Here is a 22498-nt window from a genome sequence, read left to right as displayed (position 1 = left end):
ATCATAGTCACTGTCTTACTATGCTTTTCTTTGTCCTTAATGTGACTGTGAGAAAGTTGCATTTTTGTGAACACTTATGAAATCTTTACATCTCTTTTTCTACAACTGTGCTATGCAAAAGAAATATAATTTGAGCCATATATATTATCTTTTTCAGCCACATATATAATTTTAAATTTTCTAGTAGTCTCATTTTAAAAAGTAGACAGAAATAGGGGAGATTGATTATGATAATACATTTTATTAATTCAATATATGCTGAATGTTATTTCAGCATGTAATCAGCATGAAATTATTCATGAGCTGCTTTGCATTCTTTTGTGGGAGGAGTATTTTCTTTGAAATCCGGTATATATTTTACACTTCTGGCACTTCTCAATTCAGACTAGCCTCATTTCAAGTGCACAATACATGTAACTTTATCAAACATGTTAAGAGTGATACAAAGACAAATCTGGGATCATTTGATGGAATCTAATCCTTTCTGGTAATACAATGAATGATAATTTTAAATTTCAGGCTACTGTCCTTCAAAAGACCCTGATACTTTTAAAAAGTGGATAATTTATTGCCTAAATATTACTCTTCGGCTGTAACTAAATATATGGCTTTCTTTGAATGCTTAAAACTGCCAAGTCTTTTCTCATGTTTCAGGAAAGGTTGTGACAGTCTCATATGAGGAGTGGAACAGAAAAATACAAGCCAACTTTGAAAAGTTGTTTCATGTGTCAGAAGACCCTTCAGATACTAATGAAAAGCATCCTAATCTGGTTCACAAACGTGGCATATACAAAGATAGTTACGGAGCTTCAAGCCCTTGGTGTGACTATCAACTCAGGCCTAATTTTACCATAGCAATGGTTGTAGTAAGTGAATTGTTATTTTCAAATTTCAGAAATGTTATGATAGAGTATATTTAAAGATTTTATTTATTTATTTAGAGTATATTTAGTTTTTTATTCCCATTTGTTTTCAAACTCATTTACTTACCAAAAAGTATACTGTTTGCTAGCTAGTTTAATACAGTCTTTCTAAATTAATAAAACATTGTGCATACCACCCTTAACCTACAACATCTGGCATCAAAAAAACAGAAAATAACAGATGACAACTAATAAAGTGCTTCCCAGTGTTTTTCATATGATAGCACACATAGAAAATAATGGTATTTGTACAGCAAATACTGGACAAAATGGATTAGGTTAGTGGTGCCAGGTCCAACTGCTTTAGTTAGCCACGGGCCCACCCCCTGCGTGGAAAGCTGAAGGCCTGGGTATTTCGGCACACCTGTGCAATGACCAGTAGTACCTCAACACCTAGTTGGGAAGCTTTAGACTGGTGAATTAATGTGAGTAGCTTCAACTCGTACTCGGTTTCCTTCATTGTATTGCTGTAATGTGTTCTATCTAGCCAGGAATTCTAGACTCCCTTTATTTTATCTTTACCTAGTCTAAAAGTAAACTATAAGGACAGTAAAACAGAGAAGGTGTGTGCCCTTCTGTGCCTGCTTAGCTGTTTCTACCTTATCGAAAAGAGTACTAAATATGCTTTCTCTCCTTCTCCATATCACAAATAAATTTACTCATGCTGTTAGAATGCAAGTTATTTCTATTTTTTGCTATAACCCCAAAAGCAAAAAACAATTACCAGATACACTTAAAGGAAGCTATTATAAATCTTCTGAAAAATGAATTAGATGTGTTTACATGTGCTCTGCCTTCATTGTAGCTGTGGCAACTTCCTTTGGAGCTCATACACGTTCTTAAAATGACACAAGGAAATAATCACCTCTAGCATCTTTCCTACCTTCTAAGGCCAAGAGCAGTGCTTCTGAGTCAGCCCCTTAGCATTAGATCTGGTTAGGCATCTGTGCTCAAAACCAATTCAGCCTACACTAAATTTTTAAATAGTTTTCATTTCTAAGTTTATGAATAGTTTATGTTCCACTGTGGGTGAAAACTAATTCTTTTGTGAGCTTCGAAAGTTTGAATATTTGTTTTTGACATTCATTAGGCCCCTGAGCTCTTTACTGCAGAAAAAGCATGGAAAGCTCTGGAGATTGCAGAAAAAAAATTGCTTGGTCCCCTTGGCATGAAAACTTTGGATCCAGAGTAAGTTAAAATATAAATCTTAAGAATGTTGTTCATATGGTATATAATAAATAGTCATATTTAATTATATTTAATCTTGGCATGAAAACTTTTGACCCAGAGTAAATTGGAGTATAAGTATTAAGAATGTTGTTGATATTATATTGCATCAGCCCTAATTTTTTTGGTTGTCAGCACACTCTCTGAAATTGCGTTCAAACAGTTTTTAAAAATACCAGCTGTATCTTCATTAAATATCAGTATTCATAATGCTTGTCCCATATTGAGTAATCAGTAAGAGTTTTAAGCTTATAAAACTAATACATTATGACTATTTCCTAATGCCTATTGTTTTCTGATTATAAAAGTAATACATGATTATTATGGACATTGGAAGCATAGACATATTGTCTCCTTAGAGACAGTCTTTATTTTCCAAGTTGTTAACTCCCAGTAGTTCCCTCCATATTTCTAAATACTATGTGTATACAGATGTTCCTTGAATTTTTTAAAAATATTAGACATTAATTGATTACTTCTAATGATGACAGATAAAAGAGTAACTCTCTCCTCACCTTACTACCAACCATTTCCATCCTTTCTATATAACTACCCCACTGTTTTTATTTAAACCATTAACTGACTTTGTTTTTATTTTGATTATGTGTTTATGCCATGTTATATTTCTTTTCTTTTCCAACTTTTGTTTTTTCTTGAGTTTCTAATGACCTTCCTGTTTGTCTTTTGTTGTTTTCCTTTAAAGCTTGATACCCAACATAATTTGCTTTCTATATCAATATATGACAGAGCCCCTTTTCTATATAATATCCTTACCTTTGAAGAGTTTTCCTAATTTACTATGTACTCATTTCAGTCTTGAGATGCAGACTTTTTGTGTGTATCTACATTCTGAGGTGTTCTTCATAATTTCAGGGGTGTTAGGAACCACTGGAACCCACAGTTCAAGCTTACTCATGTAGCAAGTTCTGCCTTCCACTAAAAGAAAAAAAGTGATAATTTATTAAACTGACTACAGATAACTTTCTTGTATTATCTCTTTATGTCTACAAAAACATATCTGTATTATGTGTCTTTATAAGTTTGTAATAGTTTGTTAAGTTTGTAAGTATATATATTTTCTACGTCTATTTGGTTGCTATTTGTAATTTGGTAAGTATCTATTTTAATTAGGTTTTTTAAAAAAAAACTTATTCCAATTTTAGTTAGTTTTAAAATAACTTCATGGACAGGTTTAAAAAACAACCTTTCTGGGCATCTGGGTGGCTCAGTGGGTTAAGCTCTGCTTTCGGTTCAGGTCGTGATCTCAGGGTCCTGGGATTGAGTCCCGCATCAGGCTCTCTGCTCAGCGGGGAGCCCGCTTCCCTCTCTCTCTGCCTGCCTCTCTGCCTACATGTGATCTCTCTCTCTATATCAAATAAATAAAATCTTTCAAAAAAAAAAAAAAAAAACCTAGGGCACCTGGGTGGCTCAGTGAGTTAAAGCCTCTGACTTCGGCTCAGGTCATGATCCCAGGATCCTGGGATCAAGCCCCACATCGGGCTATCCGCTCAGCAGGGAGCCTGTTTCCCCAGCTCTCTCTCTGCCTGCCTCTCTGCCTACTTGTGATCTCTGTCTGTAAAATAAATAAATAAAATATTTTTTTTTAAAAAAACCTTTCATATATAATAATTAATGAAAATGTATCTTTAATGTTTACTAATTAAAATTATTTTGTATTTTAGTCATCATCAGTATATGAGAAGCTTAGTAAAATAATTGACTTTAACCAATATTTAGTGTCGGACTAACTCCTTGAAGGCAAGATACCTGAATACTATATATATTTTTTATTTTTTATTTTATTTCATATATATGTCTTTTTTTTTATTAGCCAGTAACTATTTGTTAATCATTTCCTAACACATTGTTAAAGTATTCTGGAGGTGCTGGGCTGGCTCAGTCAGTAGGGCATGTGACTCTTGATTTCAGTGTCATGAGTTCAAGTCCCACACTGGGTGTAGAGCTTACTTAGAAATTCGTTAATTAGCTAATTAATTAATTTTTTAAATGGGTTGTAAAAAAACCCCAAAGTATTCTAAACTCAGTATATACTAATTTAAGGTTACATAGATGATGAGCTTATTCTATAGATTTGGAAGACAAAATAATTTTATTATTTCTCTTACTTTTGCTATTGAAAAATCTTTCTAATGCTTCCTGTGTAATAACTGATCTTTTTCTAACCTAAATTTCAATCGTTTTGCAGTGATATGGTTTACTGTGGAATCTATGACAATGCCTTAGACAATGACAACTACAATCTTGCTAAAGGTTTCAATTATCACCAAGGACCTGTAAGAATTTCATTCTCTTTTCAGAGTTTTCAGTTGAAGTTATTTTTCAAATAGCTTTAAAGGTATTCACAGCTTTTTTTTTTTTCTTTACTTTTAAATCACCCTTTTTTAGGAGTGGCTGTGGCCTGTTGGGTATTTTCTTCGTGCAAAATTATATTTTTCCAAATTGATGGGTCCTGAGGCTAATGCCAAGACTGTGTTTTTGGTTAAAAACATTCTTTCCCGACACTACGTTCATCTTGAGAGGTAAGTCATCAGGGGTCATGTAATTTCCATAACTAGTGTTTAGTCAGTTTATTAGATATTAGGTAAATAACAGCTCCTTAAAATTAATTTCCATATACTCTAGGTATCCCAGTGAAATTTGAAAGCTTTACTCTTATTTAGTATGACAAATTCAATGATATAATTGTCACCTTCCTTTAATTATTTTAGGTTACTATTTATTTTAATTTGAAGATGATATTGCATGATTTATACATGTGGAATAGTCTGATTTTTTAAATACAGTGGATATTTGGGGGTATGACTAAAACAGAATAAATACAAAAACTAAAAGTATTCAGGCCGGGCCCTTTGAGTTAAATGATTTAAAGACATATGTGGTCATCATGGGGGAGGTGCAGGGGAAGGATGAGTGAAATAGGTGAAAAGGGTTAGAAATGCACTTACTTTAATAAGCACTGAGTAATGTATAGAATGCTGGTTCATTCTATTGTATAACTGAAACTAATATAATACTGTATGTTAATTTTTTATTTAGACTAATTTAAAAATAAATTAAAAATAAAGATGTATCAATAAATAATTTTCAGAAATGTTTTACTATAATTAAAATATCAGGTTTGGTTTTTACTATTATTTCAAATCCATTTGTCACCTCCTTTGTCATAATTATTAGAGATAGTATCAGAGTTATGTGTCTTTGTAAGATGATATATATGTATATAGTCAAAAGCTATCCTAATTTCCCAAATTCTAGATTAAACCTAAATATAGGCATGCCTTGGAGATAGTGTGGGTTCAGTTCCAGACCACTGCAGTATAGCAAAAATCACAGTAAAGTGAGTCAAATAAACTATTCGGTTTCCCAGTGCATGTCAAAATTACATTTACACTGTACTGTGATCTATTTAATATGCCATAGCATTATGTCTAAAGAAACCAATGTACATACCTTAGTTTAAAAGTGTTTTTTTGCTAAAAAGTGCTATCATCTGAGCCTTCAGCAAATCATAATCACTGACCACAGATCACCATAACAAATAAAATAATAATGAAGTTTGAAATACTGTGAGAAATACCAAAATATTACATAGACAAAGTGAGCAAATGCTGTTGGAAAAATGGTGCCTATAATATACTTGCTTGATGCTGGGTTGCCACAGACCTTCAGTTTGTAAAAAACACAGTGTCTACAAAGTGCAGTAAAGCAAGGCACAATAAAACAAGGCATGCCTGTATATGTACAGCTTATTGCTCAGAATAATTATGCATAAACAGCATAAATTTTATCTCCTTGATTATATGAACACAAAGGGCTGCCATCCATCACCATGAATGTTGTTTTCTATTTTTTTCAAAATTTGATTTTATTCACCTGAATGTAGTCACAGAAAACCCAACCCTTTCATAATTCTTGTTCCTCATCTAGAAATTGAGTCTGATTGTATGTGATGTGAACATTCTTATATCCTATCTTTATTGCCCCACAGTATTTATTATTGTTTGCATTTATTTTTCTTTCTTTTGTCTGTGAGAAGTAAAATCATCTTGCACTGCCGGGATCACTCTTCTACTTTACCCATGATCCTATTCCTCCCACCTGTTCCCTGATCTCGCTCTACTAATTATCCTTTCTTGGTATTCCACTTGATTCTTTCTTCTTAAGCTAGAAAGAAATTTGTCAGCCCATCTTAAATAAAGTCCATCCATACCGTTCCTACTTCTAGCTGTGTCCTAGCATTCTGTTTTCTTCTCAGCACACTTCCTATAGGAGTAGCCTCATTCCTTTTGCTTTCTGTGACCACTCAACAAGAACCTTCCTTTGCTTCGCTTCTTCTTTTTTTTTTTTTTTAAAGATTCTATTTATATTAGGTAGGGGAGGAGCGGGGAGTCAGAGAGTGACAAGCAGACTCCCCAGAGCTCAAAGCAGGGCTCGATCTCACAATCCTGGGATCTTGACCTGAGCCAAAACCAAGAGTTAGATGCTTAACTGACTGAGCCATGAAGGTGCCCCTTCAACAAGATCCTTTCTCATTCCCAGATCCCATGACTTCCTTCCAAGTTCTCTTCTTTGACCTGCCTATAGTATTTGAAGTTGTTGCTTTCTTCTTTTCATAAAAAACCTTATGCCATCTGTATTAAGTTCCCCTTGTTTACCTCACGCTAATAACAAGGATAATAATAGGAAATAAAACTTACTGAGTACTTACTGTGTTCCAGGCATTGTTCTAAATGCATTTATATGATACCACTCATTTAATCCAGAAACTATATAAAATAGCTATTATCATTATGATTATCCTATCATTATTATTATTATTATTATTCACTTCTCCACTCTCTAGGTGTGTCACCATGGGCAGGTTACTTGACTTCTCTGGGCCTGATTCCTCATATAATGGATGTACCATGATTGTTTTGAGGATTAATATGTTAGTTAGTACTTGTCATGTGGACAGGATACTAACTTAGCTATGAGCTATTATTAGTTATTTCCATTTTATAAATGAAGCTAAGAAAGCTAAGTAATTTCTACAAAGTAAAATGGCAAGTAATCTGCTAGAGCTGTTACTAAACTCTAAGCAACCTGCTTCATAGGCTGTGCTCTTAACTACTACACTATTATCTCGATTTACTGTTGTTATGGCTTTTCTTCCTGGCACCTATGTTCACTCTCCAAAAATCTGTCCTTAATCTTCTTTTTTTAATTTTTTTTTATTTTTTTTAAAGATTTTATTTATTTATTTGACAGAGAGAGATCACAAGCAGGCAGAGAGGCAGGCAGAGAGAGAGAGAGAGGGAAGCAGGCTCCCTGCTAAGCAGAGAGCCCGATGCGGGACTCTATCCCAGGACCCTGAGATCATGACCTGAGCCGAAGGCAGAAGCTTAACCCACTGAGCCACCCAGGCACCCAATCTTCTTTTTTTTTAAATCTACATTTTCTCCTGTTATATCTCATCTATCCCATGTCTTCATTCTCTAGCAAATTTTGAATTCTCTCATAAGGTTTACTACTACTTTTAAACTACCTGATACACTTCTTACCTTGGATATCTTTCTGCCCTCACTCATCTTCTCCCACACACATGATTTTCTTCCCACTGCTGTTATGGTATTACCATTATGCATGATCTGCAAGCTCAAACATCCCAGTTACTTTTGAATTTTACCTCATTACTTCTCCAGAACATCCAGTTAGTTGCCAAGACTTGATTCTGCTATATTCTGCTTTCTAACAGCCCATCTTCTTTGCTCTTGCTGCTGCCTAACTTGTAACTCAGAGCCTTTTCTCTGAACTAGGCAATAGCCTCCACACTTCCGGTCTCCCCCTCTCTCCATCTTGTCATATTACCTCAAACAAGATTAATTTGCTTGAAATATAACTCTCACAATTTTAGTCTTATGTTTATTCAGTAATTCCCTATTGCCTACAAAATGAAATGCAAATTCCTTACTTTCTGCGGTTTTTTCTCAAACTACCTTTGCTTTTTTATATCTTACTATTTCCTAATAGCTACATTTGATAGCATACTAGCTTCAGGTGTGAGCTTTGGGTCGAGACTGGATTTCAAATTTGTCCTTGTTACTTACTTTACATATAACTTGGAGCAAATTACTTAACCACTCTGAAATAAATTTCTTCCTCTGTATTATGGTAATAGCTCATTATTTGCTGTCATGATTAACTACATAGTTCAAAAAGATAGTTCAAAAATACTTGTTACAATTTAAGAAATGATTTTATCTAAAGTGAATTATTATTCTTTTAATTATCTATGGAATCTGTAGCAATACGAACATTCTCATTCTTGATACTGGTAAGTTGTATTTTCTCTCTTTTTTTCCTGTTCTGCCTAGCTAGAAAGTTTATTCATTTTATTGCTCTTCTTAAAGAACCAATTTTTGGCTTTATTGATCTTTTTCAATTGTTTCTGGGTTTTGTTTTATTGATTTCTACCCTGCTCTTTATTATTCTCTTCTTCTGCTTACTTTAGGTTTAATTTGTTTGTCTTTCTCTAATGTAAGGTAAAAGTTGAGGTCATTGACTTAAAGACCTTTCTTCTTATCTAATAAGGGACTTAATGCTATAAACTTCCCATTAAATACTAAATCAACAGTATCCCAAAAATTCTGGTTTGTTGTGTTTTTATTTTCATTCAGTTGAAAATACTTTCTACTTTACCTTTTGATTCTTCTTTGACCCATGGGTTATTTAGAATGGTGTTATTTAGCTTTCAAATATTGAGGAATTTTCCAGAAGTGTTTCTGTTACTGGTTTCAAAGTTAATTCCATTGTAGTCAGAGTATATACTTTATATGATGCTAATCCTTCTAAACTTACTGATACTTGTTCTGAGGCTCAGGATATGTTCTGTCTAGGTTACTAATCCATTTTCCAGTGCGCAGGGAGGAGAGGAATGTGTATTCTGCTGTCCTTGGGTGGAATGTTCTATAAATGTCAACTAGGTCAAGTTTTTTGATAGTGTTGTACAATGTACTTACAAATTTCCATCTACTTGTTCTATGAATTACCTAGAGAATAGTATTGACATCTCTTACTGTAATTACAGATGTCTATTTTTCCTTACATCTGTATCATATTTTGCTTCATGTATTTTGAAAATTTATTATTAGATGCGTAAGTGCTTAGGGTTATTTTGTTTGTTTCATGAATTGACCCTCTTATTATGAAATGACCATCTTTATCACTGGTAATATATCTTTGCTTCAGAATTTACTTTGTTTTATATTAATATAAGCACTTCAGATTTCTTTTGATTGTTACCATGGTATATATTTTTTCATTCTTTACTTTTGACCTATTTGTGTCTTTATGTTTAAGGTAGGTTTCTTGTACATAACAGCATATAATGGCAGTCTTGCTTTTTTTAATGCAGATTGATAATCTCTGACTTTTAGCTGGAAAGTTTAGACCCTTTACACTTAATGTGATTACTTATATGGTTAAGTATAAATCTATTTTTTTCTGTTTATTTTCATTTTTGTTAGCTTTTTCCTCTTTTCTGCTTCTTTTGGACTGGATACTTATTATTCAGTATATATTTATTCCATTTTATCTCCTTTGTTGCTAATTTGCTACTTTTTAAAATGGTTGCTTTAGGTTTATATATACATCTTTAACTTATCATGGTTTATCTTCAGGTAGAGTATAAGAATCTTAAAATAGTATAGTTCCACTTCTCCCTTTCAGGCTTTTGTGCTATTATTGTAATCTATTTTGCTTTGCATATTATAGTTATATATATAGTTGCATATATACTTATTATAGTGTTATAGTTCCCCCACAACATTGTTACTAATTTTTGTTTATGTCATCAGTTATTTTTTAAAGATATTTAAATAATACAGAAAGAGGTCTTATACAACTACTCACATAGTTGCCATTTCCAGTGTTCATCTGTTTGTGAATATCTCTGTTTCCATCTGGTATAATTTTCTTTTGCCTAAGGAATTCCTCTGTCATGTCTTATAGTGCAAGCCTGCTCATGATAAATTCTTTAAGCTCTTATATTGCCAGAAAAGTCTTTATTTTGCCTTTTTTTTAAAAAGATCATTTATTTATTTATTTATTCGACAGCTAGAGATCACAAGTAGGCAGAGAGGCAGGCAGAAAGAGAGAGAGAGAGAGGAGGAAGCAGTCTCCCTGCTAAGCAGAGAGCCTGATGTGGGGCTCGATCCGACCCTGGCATCATGACCCGAGCCGAAGGCAGAGGCTTTAACCCACTGAACCACCCAGGCACCCCTTGCCTTTATTTTTGAAAGATATTTTTGTTGTGCTTAGAATTAAATATTGACAAGTTTTTTTCTTTCAGTGCATTGAAGTCTTGCATTGTTTTGACTGGTAATCTATCATCCTTATATCTAATCTGCCACTATTTCCATTAAGTACATTTTTTATTTTATACATTGTAGTTTTATCTTTTGAAGTTTGATTTCAGTCTTTTTTTATATCTTCCATGTCTCTGCTGAATATTTTTAACATATAGAATACAGTTCCAATAACTATTTTAATGTCTTTGTCTGCTAATTGATATCTGGGTTAGTTTCACTTATGATTATTCTCTTCTTATGGGTTGTATTATCCTACTTATCACCTGCTGGTGTTTTATTGGATTCCAGCTATGAATTTTACCTTGCTTGGTATTAGATTTTTTTGTATTTCTATAAATAATCTTAACTTTGTTTTGGAATGCAGTTAAATTATTTGGAAACAGTTTGATCCTTTCAGGTTTTGACTTTAAGCTTTTTTAAAAAGAACTTTTTTAAAATTTCATTTCTTCAACAGAGGGAGAGAAAGAGGACACAAGCAGGGGCAGTGGCAAAGGGAGAGGAGGAAGCAGCTCTCCACTTAGTAGGGAGCCTCATGCAGGGCCTTATCCCAGGAATCTGGGATCATGACCCGAGCCGAGGGCAGATGCATGACTGACTGAACCACCCAGGCACCCCTGATTTTAAGCTTTGTTGGGCCTGGCTAGAGCAGCATTTAGTCGAGGGCTAATTATTCTCCACTAATGAGTCATGGCCCATCTGAGTTCTCTATCCCATATCCCTAAAATTATTAAGTTTTCAAACCTGGCTGGTGAAAATAAGCACTGTTGCTGACCCTGTTTAAATGTCAGTTACTACTTTAATTCTTTCAGGAGGTTCTTTCCCCATCTTTTGTTAGTTTCCTTCCCTGTCTTTCATTAGTTTCCTCATATGTGTTGACTGATTGGTAGGTGAGTACTTGAGTGGGACCCTCTGCATATCTCCAGAGTTCTCTCCTTTTTTGTACTCTGTCCTGAAAATTCTAGTGTTTTTCCTGGACTCTCAAGGAGTCTGTGAGGCTCTACCTGTGTTCCCTTCCCTGTGCCAAGTCCTGGAAACTCCCTCCAGGCTGTAAGGTATGGTAGTCATAGGGCTTCCTTCATTTTTTTTCTCATTTCTTAGGGCTCACTGTTCTTTGTTGCCTAATATCCAGTATCTTAAAGATTATTGCTTCATATTCCTTGTCCAGTATTTTGATTGTTTCAGGCAGGAGGGAAATACTGTCTCTGCTATTTGATGTTTGTCAGAAGTGGAAGAACTTTGCTTTCTGGCCCAATAAAATGTTTTAAACTCATCTTTTACTTTCCCTGCCCCAGTCTAGTTGGGCAATTCCCTATCCCTGGTTTGTTTACTTTTTTGTTTGTTTGTTGTATTTATGAAGAATGTTATTTAAAAGCCCAGATCCAGGGACATTTGGCTGGCTCAGTCCATAGAGTATGTGACTCTTAGTCTTGGGGTTGAGTCCAAGCCCAAGGGGTTGAGATTACTTAAAAAAAAAAAAAAAATTCTTTTTTATTTTATTTTATTTATTTATTTGACACAGAGAGAGAGATAGCCAGAGAGAGATCACAAGCAGGGGGAGCGACAGGCAGAGGGAGAGGGAGAAGCAGACTTCCTGCTGAGCAGGGAGCCTGATATGAGTCAGTCCTAGGATCTTGACCCGAGCCAAAGGCAGACGCTTAGATGACTGAACCACCCAGGCACCCCTTAAAGAATAATTTCAATCTAAATTCTTTATACATAGATCATAAGGATATCTGTTTTATTTTGTAGCAAATGACTACCTATGATTGTTTAACTATACTAGAAGGAAAAAGCACCAAGTGTATTGCCTATTTCATTAATACAAACAATTTATGTGTTATAGCTCATGAAATGTCTTTTCTTTTTTTAAGATCCCCTTGGAAAGGACTTCCTGAACTGACCAATGAGAATGGCCAATACTGTCCGTTCAGCTGTGAAACACAAGCCTGGTCAATTGCTACTGTTCTTGAAACACTTTATGACTTATAGTTGATTCGTGGATATGTATTAAGTATGCAGTCACTTATGTTATGGAGTGCAAGGTCAAAATATAATGTAAATGTTTTATATGCACAGGCTTGAATCATTTAAAAAAATATTACTCACAGGATATTGATACCCAGTTAGGTAAGACTTCAAAAGCACTGGTCTTTTTTTTGTTGTTGTTGTTGTTGTTTTTAATGTACAGAAGTATCTTTTGATTTGAATCAGAAACAAAAACTATCATAAACAAAAGGATGTTTTTCTTTTGAATTCAGAAAGAATTCTTGAAATGCCTAGGAATAAAGAGTTTGATCTGGAGTTTGAAAAAGAAAAATCATGTAATCTACTGTACATAAGTAAAAATGAAATATGAGAATGTAATAATGAAAGAAATGGAAAAGTATCTTCAAATTGTGGTATTACATTTTCTTTAATAATAATACATGCAGAATATGCTATAGTTAAATAATGTTCTCTCACCTTTTACTGTATTATTCCTAGCACCTTCCACACTGCATTTGATAAATAGTAACCAAATATTGAATCACGGAAGTACCTATCTACAATGTTATGTTCAGAAATGGAGCACAGATGTTCACTGTGTGCTTTTATTTCACTAATATATTAATGTTTTTAATATAATGAATGCCATAATTTTATTTTAATAATGCATACGTAGGATGTATGGAAAAAGACAAGCATTTAAGAATTTATTTCCTATAAAGTTTTATAAAATTAATCTTGAGTTCCTGTTTCCTACTATGAGATGGTTTACATACTCAAAATGCATTTGTTGGTCATATTTATGAAAACTTTGAAGAAAAACATGCGAAATTAATTTTTCTAAAACTTATTTTTGGTTTGTGTATAAGAGTGTATTGATGGGTCAGAGTGATCCTAGTTTCCTATTAACTGAAAGCTACATAAGCTTAGCATTGAGAACAATCTTAATATAGTAAAAATATATGAATTTAGTAGTTATCTTGAATTCAGTAGAATCATTTAAAAAGTTTTTCATGACCGTAATTCTGAAGTTATAAAAGGAAATAGGTTTTTAACATTTATATGAGTTGATATTTCTGAATAATACTTTATTCTCCAGATGGAATTTTTATCGTTTTACTGTTCTTATCTCAAGAAAACACTTAAATAAGACCACTGTACTTTAAGTTGAAAGAAAATAGTTGCAAAAATCCTTTCATTACTATTTAATATTATTCAGTCGTATATTTATAGTTAATAAAATATGGTACTGTAACACTTTTCTTGGTTAAAGGTCACATACCCAACCATCTTCAGTATGACTAAGAAATAAAAATAAGAAAAGCAAGTAACTTAAACTTCTAGGTCGCAAAAATATGTGAATACTTTAAGATGTCAGATTCCCACATTCAAAAGCTCTTGCAACTTAATGTGTCCTGCACACCCTTCTTCAAAGCTGGCCCTACTTTAGAAATAGTTTTAACAGCTTGCTTTTTTGGTTTCCCAACCTAAAGCAGATTAAATCCTACAAATTTAGTTGTCTGGTCACCATCTATAAACGCATCAGTTTCCAAATGTCCCTTCCTTCTTCATTGCTCAATGTATAAATTTTCTAACCTTTGCAGTTACAAGGAATGACCTACCTTGAGAGAGTGAACCATTAGTCATCAAAGGTTTTTGCAATTATGTTGCTCTACCTTAACCTCTTATATTAAAGGTGGTAAGAAAAATAACTGAAAACCAATGTATTTAATGAAATTAAGTAATAGCTGATAGTTAAATGGGATGGATGGATGGATAGATAAACAGATAGATAGATAGAAAAAAGTTGATAATTTCTAAGACATAGCCATATTGGGTTGAAAGGCAATTAGCCACCTCAGTAATTTTTAAGGGTATCATGTTATACTAGAAAATTAAGTGGTTGATATTCCAATAAGTACTATTAGGGAAAGAACATTGTGATTATCTGCATGGTCTATTTTAAAGTTTAAGAAAGCATGTTAGACATTATTTCATCAAAAGTAGTTAAAATAACAGTTTTAGACTTTAGAGGGATAAATGTCATTTGAAGAACACCTAAATAAAATGCTTCATTCCTGAGTGATGTTGGATGAGGTACAATTATATTACATTTTGGTGATGGTTCTGTGCCTTGGTTTTTCAGTAATCCAGATCAACCTTACTCTTTAACAGGAGAAGTAAGTTTACCAGTATAACCAGTATGCTGTGATAATTTAATAAGTTTCAAAGATAGTTGAGGAAACATGAGACCTGTCATCATATCTGTGGACATTATAACCTAGTGAACTGTAATTCATTTCCAATATGTCTTCAACTGCTATATCTAGTAAAAAATGTCATTTTTATGTCTGTGTGCCAAGAAAATAAAAATCTTTTCTAAAGGACCATATTTTATTTCATTCCATTATTTAATAATTAACTAATCTGTTGACCACTACCATTTATTTAGGGCTTGCTTATTTGAAGTACTTATTTTTTTTGTGGGATGTGGGAGGGCAAAAAGAGAAGGAAGAATTTTAGGCTGTTTGGTAATTTATTTAATAGCCATATTGAAATTAGGAGCAAAATAAACTTTTGCTATATTAGTAGCTCTGTTAGCAAGTGTACATTCCTCTAGTATTTCTTGAAACCTTGTACTCCTCCATAAATTTTTCATTTGCCTTTTATCAACTTGCTAAAGGCTAATACTCTAGGCCAGAACGGATATAATATAGATGTGTACCTCCTAAAAGTGGCCATAAGATTGTTTCATGTGTCTTTTTTTTTTTTTAATATTTATTTACTTAAGAGTGAGTGAGCTGGGGGAAGGGCAAAGGGAGAGGGAGAAGGAAAATTCAAGCAGATGCCCCGCTGAACATGGAGCCCAAAGTGGGGGTTGATCCCAGAGGACCCTGAGATCATGACCCGAGATGGATGCTTAACTAAGCCACCCACATGCTCCATTCCACTTTCTTTGTTGTTGTTTTCAATTATAATATAGAACAAAATAACATCAAATGACCAAAGTTAATCTATTTTGTCTTTGCCTTTAATTACTGTTGGTTCATTTTTACTGCAGATAATTATCTCTATCTTCAGATAAGAATTACGTAGAAATCCAAACTTTTATCAGTTTTTATGAGTTTTTATTTGTTAAACTTGACAAACTTATTTATATAGATCCTCAATGTGCCAAAATAATAAAGTCAAGCAAGTTGTTTGTTTTTTCCATTTGTACAGGCCTTGAATTATTAATACTGATACTATATCCTTTTGGCTACCGTTTTTCCCCTAATATTTGCCTTGTTATTTTTGGTCAGAGGCTTTTTTTTTTTTTAACTTACAAAAGCTTTTAATTTTTCTTCAATCAAATATCCTCATGTTTATCTTTGTGAACTCTTCTATCTCTTCAAAATTTAAGCGACCTCATTCAATAATTTAATAAAATTTTTTCTGATTTAATAGTTGTTTTTTATAACAGTAACCAGCAATGAGGTAAGACATTACTTAGGTTTTTTCCAAACTGTTACATTCCAAACTCGTGAATTGAATATGACTTGTAGTGATTACATTTCTTAATTATCTAATTTCTGTGCTATACTATTGAAGTTACTCATTTAACTATTATAATAATTGTGTTTTAATATTTTTAGAGCTATTTCTTACCAATCTCCTACTCTCCTTCTTTAGAATCCTGTTTTATATATCCTCCCTTTGTTCTTCTTAAGTACTTTTACATATCCAAAAAGTATTCCCTTAACTGTTTTTACTAAACTTCTGTTCACACTGTAAGTTAATGTGTAAGAACTGACACTAACCATATTTAATCTCATCTAGGAACATAGGCTGTCTCAATTTATTCAAAACAGTTTTTAGCTTGCTGAAATTCTTCCTAATTCTTATGTTTTTGGCTGCTATTATGTATGTAATCCATTTTGGTCCAACTTAATAGCCAATTAGTTGGAATAAAAAATTCAGACTTCACGGGTGCCTGGGTGGCTCAGTGGGTTAAAGCCTCTGCCTTCAACTCAGGTCATGATCCCGGGGTCCTGGGATCGAGACACGCATCGGGCTCTCTGCTAGGCAGGGAGCCTGCTTCCTCCTCTCTCTCTGCCTGCCTCTCTGCCTACTTGTGACCTCTCTCTCTCTGTCAAATGAATAAATAAAATCTTTTAAAAAAAAAATTCAGACTTCATAAACATTTATGAGCCCCTACCATGTAACAGTCAATTTTACACTAAATGTTTTATACCCATTTTATAAATGAGAACATTGCTAAAGTGTCTTGCCCTAAGTCACACAACACATAAATCACAGAACCAAGAATCACCGTCTTCTTACTAGAAGTCGTCTCTCCAAAGACCCTCAAAATTGCAATTTTCTGTCCTTGTCCTCACATTTCTTACCACCATCCATCCATAAGTCAAGCATGGCTATTAGTAGTTGCCGTCTGATTACAAAGAACATTAGATCTTGTTCTGCTTGGGTCTAAGCATAATCCGGTATCACCTGGTCAAAATGCTGTGTCTGCACCCATCTGCCTTAATAAGGTAACTAACCGATCTCTTGGCTAAATATTCAGACCCCAAGTGCCAAGCATGGGTTAGGTCACACAACTTTGATTACATTCACATATATATGTGTCTTATCAAGGTGAGGCAGAAAAAAGTCAGAGACAACAAGGATAAGAATGATTAAGAGAGGAGCATCTGGGTTGGTTGGTTAAGTGTCTGCCTTCATCTCAGGTCATGATCCTCCCAGGGTCCTAGAACAGGGCCCCTGTGTTGAGCTCCCTGCTTTTCAGGGAGCCTGCTTCTTCCTTTCCCTCTCCCCTCCTCCTGCCTGTGCTCTCTCTTTCTCATGAATAAATAAAATCTTAAAAAGGAAAAAAAAAAAAAAAACAATGTTAAGAGATGGCTAGCTGTCAAAGTTGCTACATGAGAACTTTAGTAAGAAGTTAAGATTCAAAAACAAAACAAAACAAAAAACCTAGAAGATTCACCCCCAGGCAGGGAGAATACCAAAGGAACCAAGTTACAGTTAGTGCTTCACTAACATATGGCACTCCATTCTGCAAATGTTTACTGTTAACATTTATTGTAACTGACAGATTTTTGAAAGTGCAAAACTAAGCACTAAGTCTTTTTAAACATAATCATAACATTCAAAAAAATGATTTATCTTGGAGCGCCTGGGTGGCTCAATGGGTTACAGCCTCTGCCTTCGGCTCAAGTCATGATCCCAGGGTCCTGGGATTGAGCCCCGCATCCAGCTCTCTGCTCAGCAGGGAGCCTGCTTCCTTCTCTCTCTCTCTCTCTCTCTCTCTCTCTCTCTCTCTCTGCCTACTTGTGATCTCTGTCTGTCAAATAAATAAAATCTTTTTTAAAAAATTATTTATCTTGACTACCACATCACATTTGATAGATCACAAAGTCTCACTTTTACCTGCCTAGGTTCTTACCTATTCCCCATCTTTCTCTTTACACTCTTGTCTTGTCATTAGACTCACAAAATGATTTCTTAGTTGGTCACAACTTCATCCCCCATAGAACTATGAGGAAAACCTCTCTTGAACACTGATTCTATCCCATCACCACTCAGAAGACATTTGGGATCCCCTATAATCTGGCCCATTCTCTCTCCAGTCTTGGTACGATGACACTTCACTCCTTCCCAAGCTGATTCCTTGCCCCTCTGAGCATGTTTCTTCAACTGTAAAAAACAAGAATAATAATAAATACATACTCTTCAGGGCAGTAAACATTCATGAAGTTTACCCATAGTATATCAGGGTTAAGTTTGATGGCATGTGACAGAACCCAAAGAACAGTGGTCTAAGTGAGACTGTGCAGAAGTGTGTGAACCAAGGCTGATACACTGGTTCCACGGTCATCAGGAACCAAGGGAGCTACTAATGGACAAAGAATATTCTTACCACTTCCTGGGTATAATTTTTTTAAAGTGAGCTCATTGTCTCCTAGATGTGAGCAGAGGATATAATAATCTACTCACATACTTTGTTGTTGTTGTTGTTAAGATTTTATTTGTCAGAGAGCACAGGCAGAGGGGAAAAGCAGGCAGAGGAAAAACAGGCTCCCCACTGAGCAGAGATCATGACCTGAGCTGAAGGCAGACACCCAACTAACTGAGATACCCTGGTGCTTTCCCTTATTTATCTATCTATCTATCTATTTATTTATTTTTGCCAGATTCTTAAACTTATGGTTTCACTGTAAAAAGAAGGGCTTCCAAAGGCCATTCTGCAAGCTCACATAAGAGCCAGGAATAGGGGGCACCTGGATGGCTCAGTGAGTTAAAGCCTCTGCCTTCCGCTCAGGTCATGATCCCAGGGTCCTGGGATGGAGCCCCACATCGGGCTCTCTGCTCAGCAAGGAGTCTGTTCCTTCTCTCTCTCTCTCTTTCTCTCTCTCTCTCTCTCTCTTTGCCTGCCTCTCCACCTACTTGTGATCTCTCTCTCTGAGTCAAATAAATGAATAAAATCTTAAAAAAAAAAAAAAAAAAAAAAAGAGCCAGGAATAGTGTACACGATGCAGGAGTGCGCCTGTCACTGCGGCGGACCCCTGAAGGCTGCCCTGGAGGCTGGGCACGTTCTCGCCACCAGAGGGCAGTGTGTGCTCAGTTCACCGCCAGACTCACCTGGACAGCGCTGCAAAGTCTGAGCCTTTCTTTCTGGCAGAAGAAACCACATCAATTACCCTAACTCGGACCTTCGCTTGCCGAAATCAGGATGTATATATATGCTTTCCTTAAAGTACATAATAAATCTAACTTTATAGTAAGTTTAACATAAATGATAAGATGGGAACTTTTTGGATCAATAGTGAGCATAATAATTTCTGCTCTGCCTTATCCCGCTTTACATAAGCCTTTCCACACTCCAGATCAGACTTCCCCATTGTGATTGGTGACAGGACCCCTGGAAAGGAGTTAACTGATTTTAAAGGAAATGAGATGGCTTTTAGCAGGTCACTCGGTAAGAGGGCCAGTTATGAAAGCTCTGAAATTACAAAATCTTCACGTTTACGTTCATGATGTCATGGTAATTTCTGCAATTGTGTCGTCTCTTTATCAGTACGTTCATTAGTGCATCTTTATAGAAAAGAAATCCCTTATTGTAGTAATCATTCCTCAATATATAGCAAAGCATCACATTGTCCACCCTAAGCTTATACAATGTTATATGTCAATTATGTCAGAATAGGGACTGCAGGGCGGGTTGGGGGGGCTCAGTTGTTAAATGTCTGCTTTTGGCTCAGGTCATAATCCCAGGCTCCAGGGTCCAGGCCCACATAGGGCTCCCTGCTCGGTGGGGAGCCTGCTTCTCCCTCTCCCACTCTCCCTGCTTGTGTTCCCTATCTCATTGTTTCTCTGTCAAATGAATAAATAAAATTTTTTAAAACTATATCAGAATAAGGCTGGGGGAAAAAATGAAACCTAGGCCCCAAATCCAAAATTAAATACTATCTATTTTAACAATAGATAGGTTGACATTTTAATTCATGAGAAAATTGAAGTTTTTTTCTTTTTTAACCAGTAAAGAGATTTTAATTTCACTTTAGTAATAGTGTGGGAGAAATAAGAAACACCTTTGCAGAAAGCCTCTTTGGACAACAATGTCTACTATAGTATTAAGAGGTGAGGTATTTCTATGTAGCCAATTTGGGTCAGGAAGATGAGATTCCCACTGCCTTCAAATTATTTCCTATAATTAAGGGTGTATAGGAAATCGAGTACAGTCATGGGAGACATTTCCTCATTGCAAAGTGGTGGAAGCTGGAGAGGTTAAAAGGCAAGTTCTGTTTTCTCTAGACTCTAAAATGTCTCAGCATCTTAATGACTCTTAATCTTTTCCCTTTAGTTGACAAGGTAATTCAATCATGTCCTGTTTCATTCTCAGCCAATTTTGATTAATGTCTCTCCTACTAAACTCAGAAACTTTCAGGGCACAAGTGTCTACAGAATTTTTTTTTTAAATATGAGACATGACCATACATAAAATATGACAATTTATTATTAAGAAGAGAGATCCATAACCCCAGTCCTTTCTTTCCTGGAAGCATTCTTAAAACTGGCATTTTAAACCTCTTCAAACAAGTTGTACAGGGAGAATTTGGATGCCATCCATTGGTTTTGTATTGGAAGAGAAGAAAAAGATCCTGGATGTGTTTGAAGGGGTTTTGTTGATTTGTTTTCTCCTCAAAATGATCACAAATCCCTCTTGAGTGTTCTAGTTTCTAGTCAAAGTTGGTGTTTTTGAATAGTAAAAGTGAAGAAGCTTCAGGTCTAGCCTTACTTTCACACTCATGACCCAGAGATTCATATGTAAAAACAATTGTGAATATGGCTTGGCTTCTCCAGACATTTCCCTCCTCCTCGTTTCTTCTGAATTGGGGATCTCATATCATTATGATTTAAAATCCAGAGCATGGCAAAAAGAGAAGCTCTAGAGGCTAAGCTGATGTACACAATAAAGACTTGGAGAAAATTGGGAAAGGAAAGAGAACCTTTGGAGAGTCAATGAAAAGGGTGATGTAGGGATCCAGTGTCCACCAGCCCTGCATCTGTTACCTGCTTAGGTGACTATTTCTGTCCTCCCTCAACTGAGTCTTGCTCTGAAGGATGGTCCTTCAGATCAAGTATACAGTAATATTATCTCTAAAGTGAGATGAAATTCACAAGTTATGTTCAAACTTGTGCTTAACCCTAACTTCTAGCAAGCGCTGCTATTAAAAAAAAAAAAAAATGCTGACAATTCAGTTTAACTCCCTACAAAATACCTCTCATACTCTCCACTCTCCAGTGGAGATGTTAGCATTACCAAGGAGCAATCAACTAAAGGGAGGAGAACTTGAGCAACGTTTATGATCAAAAAATAATTTGGAAAGTAGAAAGCTTGGCACACACAGAGAGCCGAGAGTTCAAACGAAGGAAAGATGGTAATCATCTTCCCAGCTCACCAGAAGCTGGAAGAAAAAATAAATCCTGGAAAACAGTAAACAGGATATAGTTCAAGATAGCAGACAACACTGGGTATTTACCACAAAGATACAGATATAATGAGAAGAAAGGGCACATGTACCCCAGAGTTCATAGCAGCTATGTCCACAGTAGCCAAGATGGAGCCAAGACGTCTTTCAACAGATGAATGGATAAAGAAGATGTGATTCATACATACAATGGAATATTACTCAGCCATCAGAAAGGATGAATACCCACCATTCGCACTGACATGTATAGAACTGGAGGGGATTATGCTGAGTGAAGTAAGTCGGGCAGAGAAAGACAATTTTCGTATGGTTTCACTCATATGTGGCACGTAAGGAATAGCATGCAGGACATTAGGGAAAGGAAGGGAAGACTGAAGAGGGGGAATTCAGAAGGGGAGATGAACCATGAGAGACTATGGACTCCAGGAAACAATCTGAAAGTTTCGGAGCGAGGGATGGGGTAGCCCAGTGATGGGTACTAAGGAGGGCATGTGTTGTAATGAGCACTGGGAGTTCTATGCAAATAATGACTCATTGAACACTACATCAAAAACTAATGATGTACTACTGTATGGTGCCTAATATAACACAATAAAAAAATAAATTTAAAAAAATGGCAGACAACATTTGTCCCTTGGCCTTCCTTCTCTCCAGAGACCAGGACTACTCAAAATGCTTCATAAACTATAATTGTAGGCAAACAAACTGTATTTTACAGGTCTTCAAGTAAAGAAATACAAAAATTGAGTACAGGCACTTAGAAAATTTCATAGCAGTCTGAAACTGCCTGATCAGATTGATTTTTTTTAAAGATTTTATTTATTTGCTTATTTATTTATTTATTTGAGAGAGAAGCAAAGAGTGTATTCAAGGAAGGAAGGGACAAGTCTCTGCACTGAGTGTGGAGTCCAATGCAGAGCTCAATCTCATGACCCTGAGATGGAGACCTGAGCTGAAATCAAGAGTCTGACACTCAACCAACTAAGCTACCCAGGTACCC

The 22498-nt window shown here is 35.2% G+C and overlaps 1 protein-coding gene across 3 annotated transcripts in view; it reads left to right on the top strand.

Moving 5' to 3' along the window:
* AGL (amylo-alpha-1, 6-glucosidase, 4-alpha-glucanotransferase) overlaps positions 1 to 12752 on the top strand; it is a 76731-nt gene extending 63979 nt beyond the window's left edge. For all 3 annotated transcript variants that reach the window (XM_032301408.1, XM_032301405.1, XM_032301406.1), the window contains 5 exons: positions 655 to 866; positions 2014 to 2111; positions 4357 to 4444; positions 4557 to 4690; positions 12394 to 12752. In XM_032301408.1, coding sequence (XP_032157299.1) covers positions 655 to 866; positions 2014 to 2111; positions 4357 to 4444; positions 4557 to 4690; positions 12394 to 12511 — 650 coding nt within the window. In that variant the 3' untranslated portion in view covers positions 12512 to 12752. The remainder of the gene's footprint in view (positions 1 to 654; positions 867 to 2013; positions 2112 to 4356; positions 4445 to 4556; positions 4691 to 12393) is intronic.
* Positions 12753 to 22498: the final 9746 nt, after the last annotated feature.

The sequence above is a fragment of the Mustela erminea genome, chromosome 10, assembly GCF_009829155.1.
Source record: "Mustela erminea isolate mMusErm1 chromosome 10, mMusErm1.Pri, whole genome shotgun sequence".
Classification (NCBI taxonomy): Eukaryota; Metazoa; Chordata; class Mammalia; order Carnivora; family Mustelidae; genus Mustela; species Mustela erminea.
The sequence above is the reverse complement of the archived record's forward strand: the minus strand, read 5'-3'. Positions and strand labels throughout refer to the sequence as shown.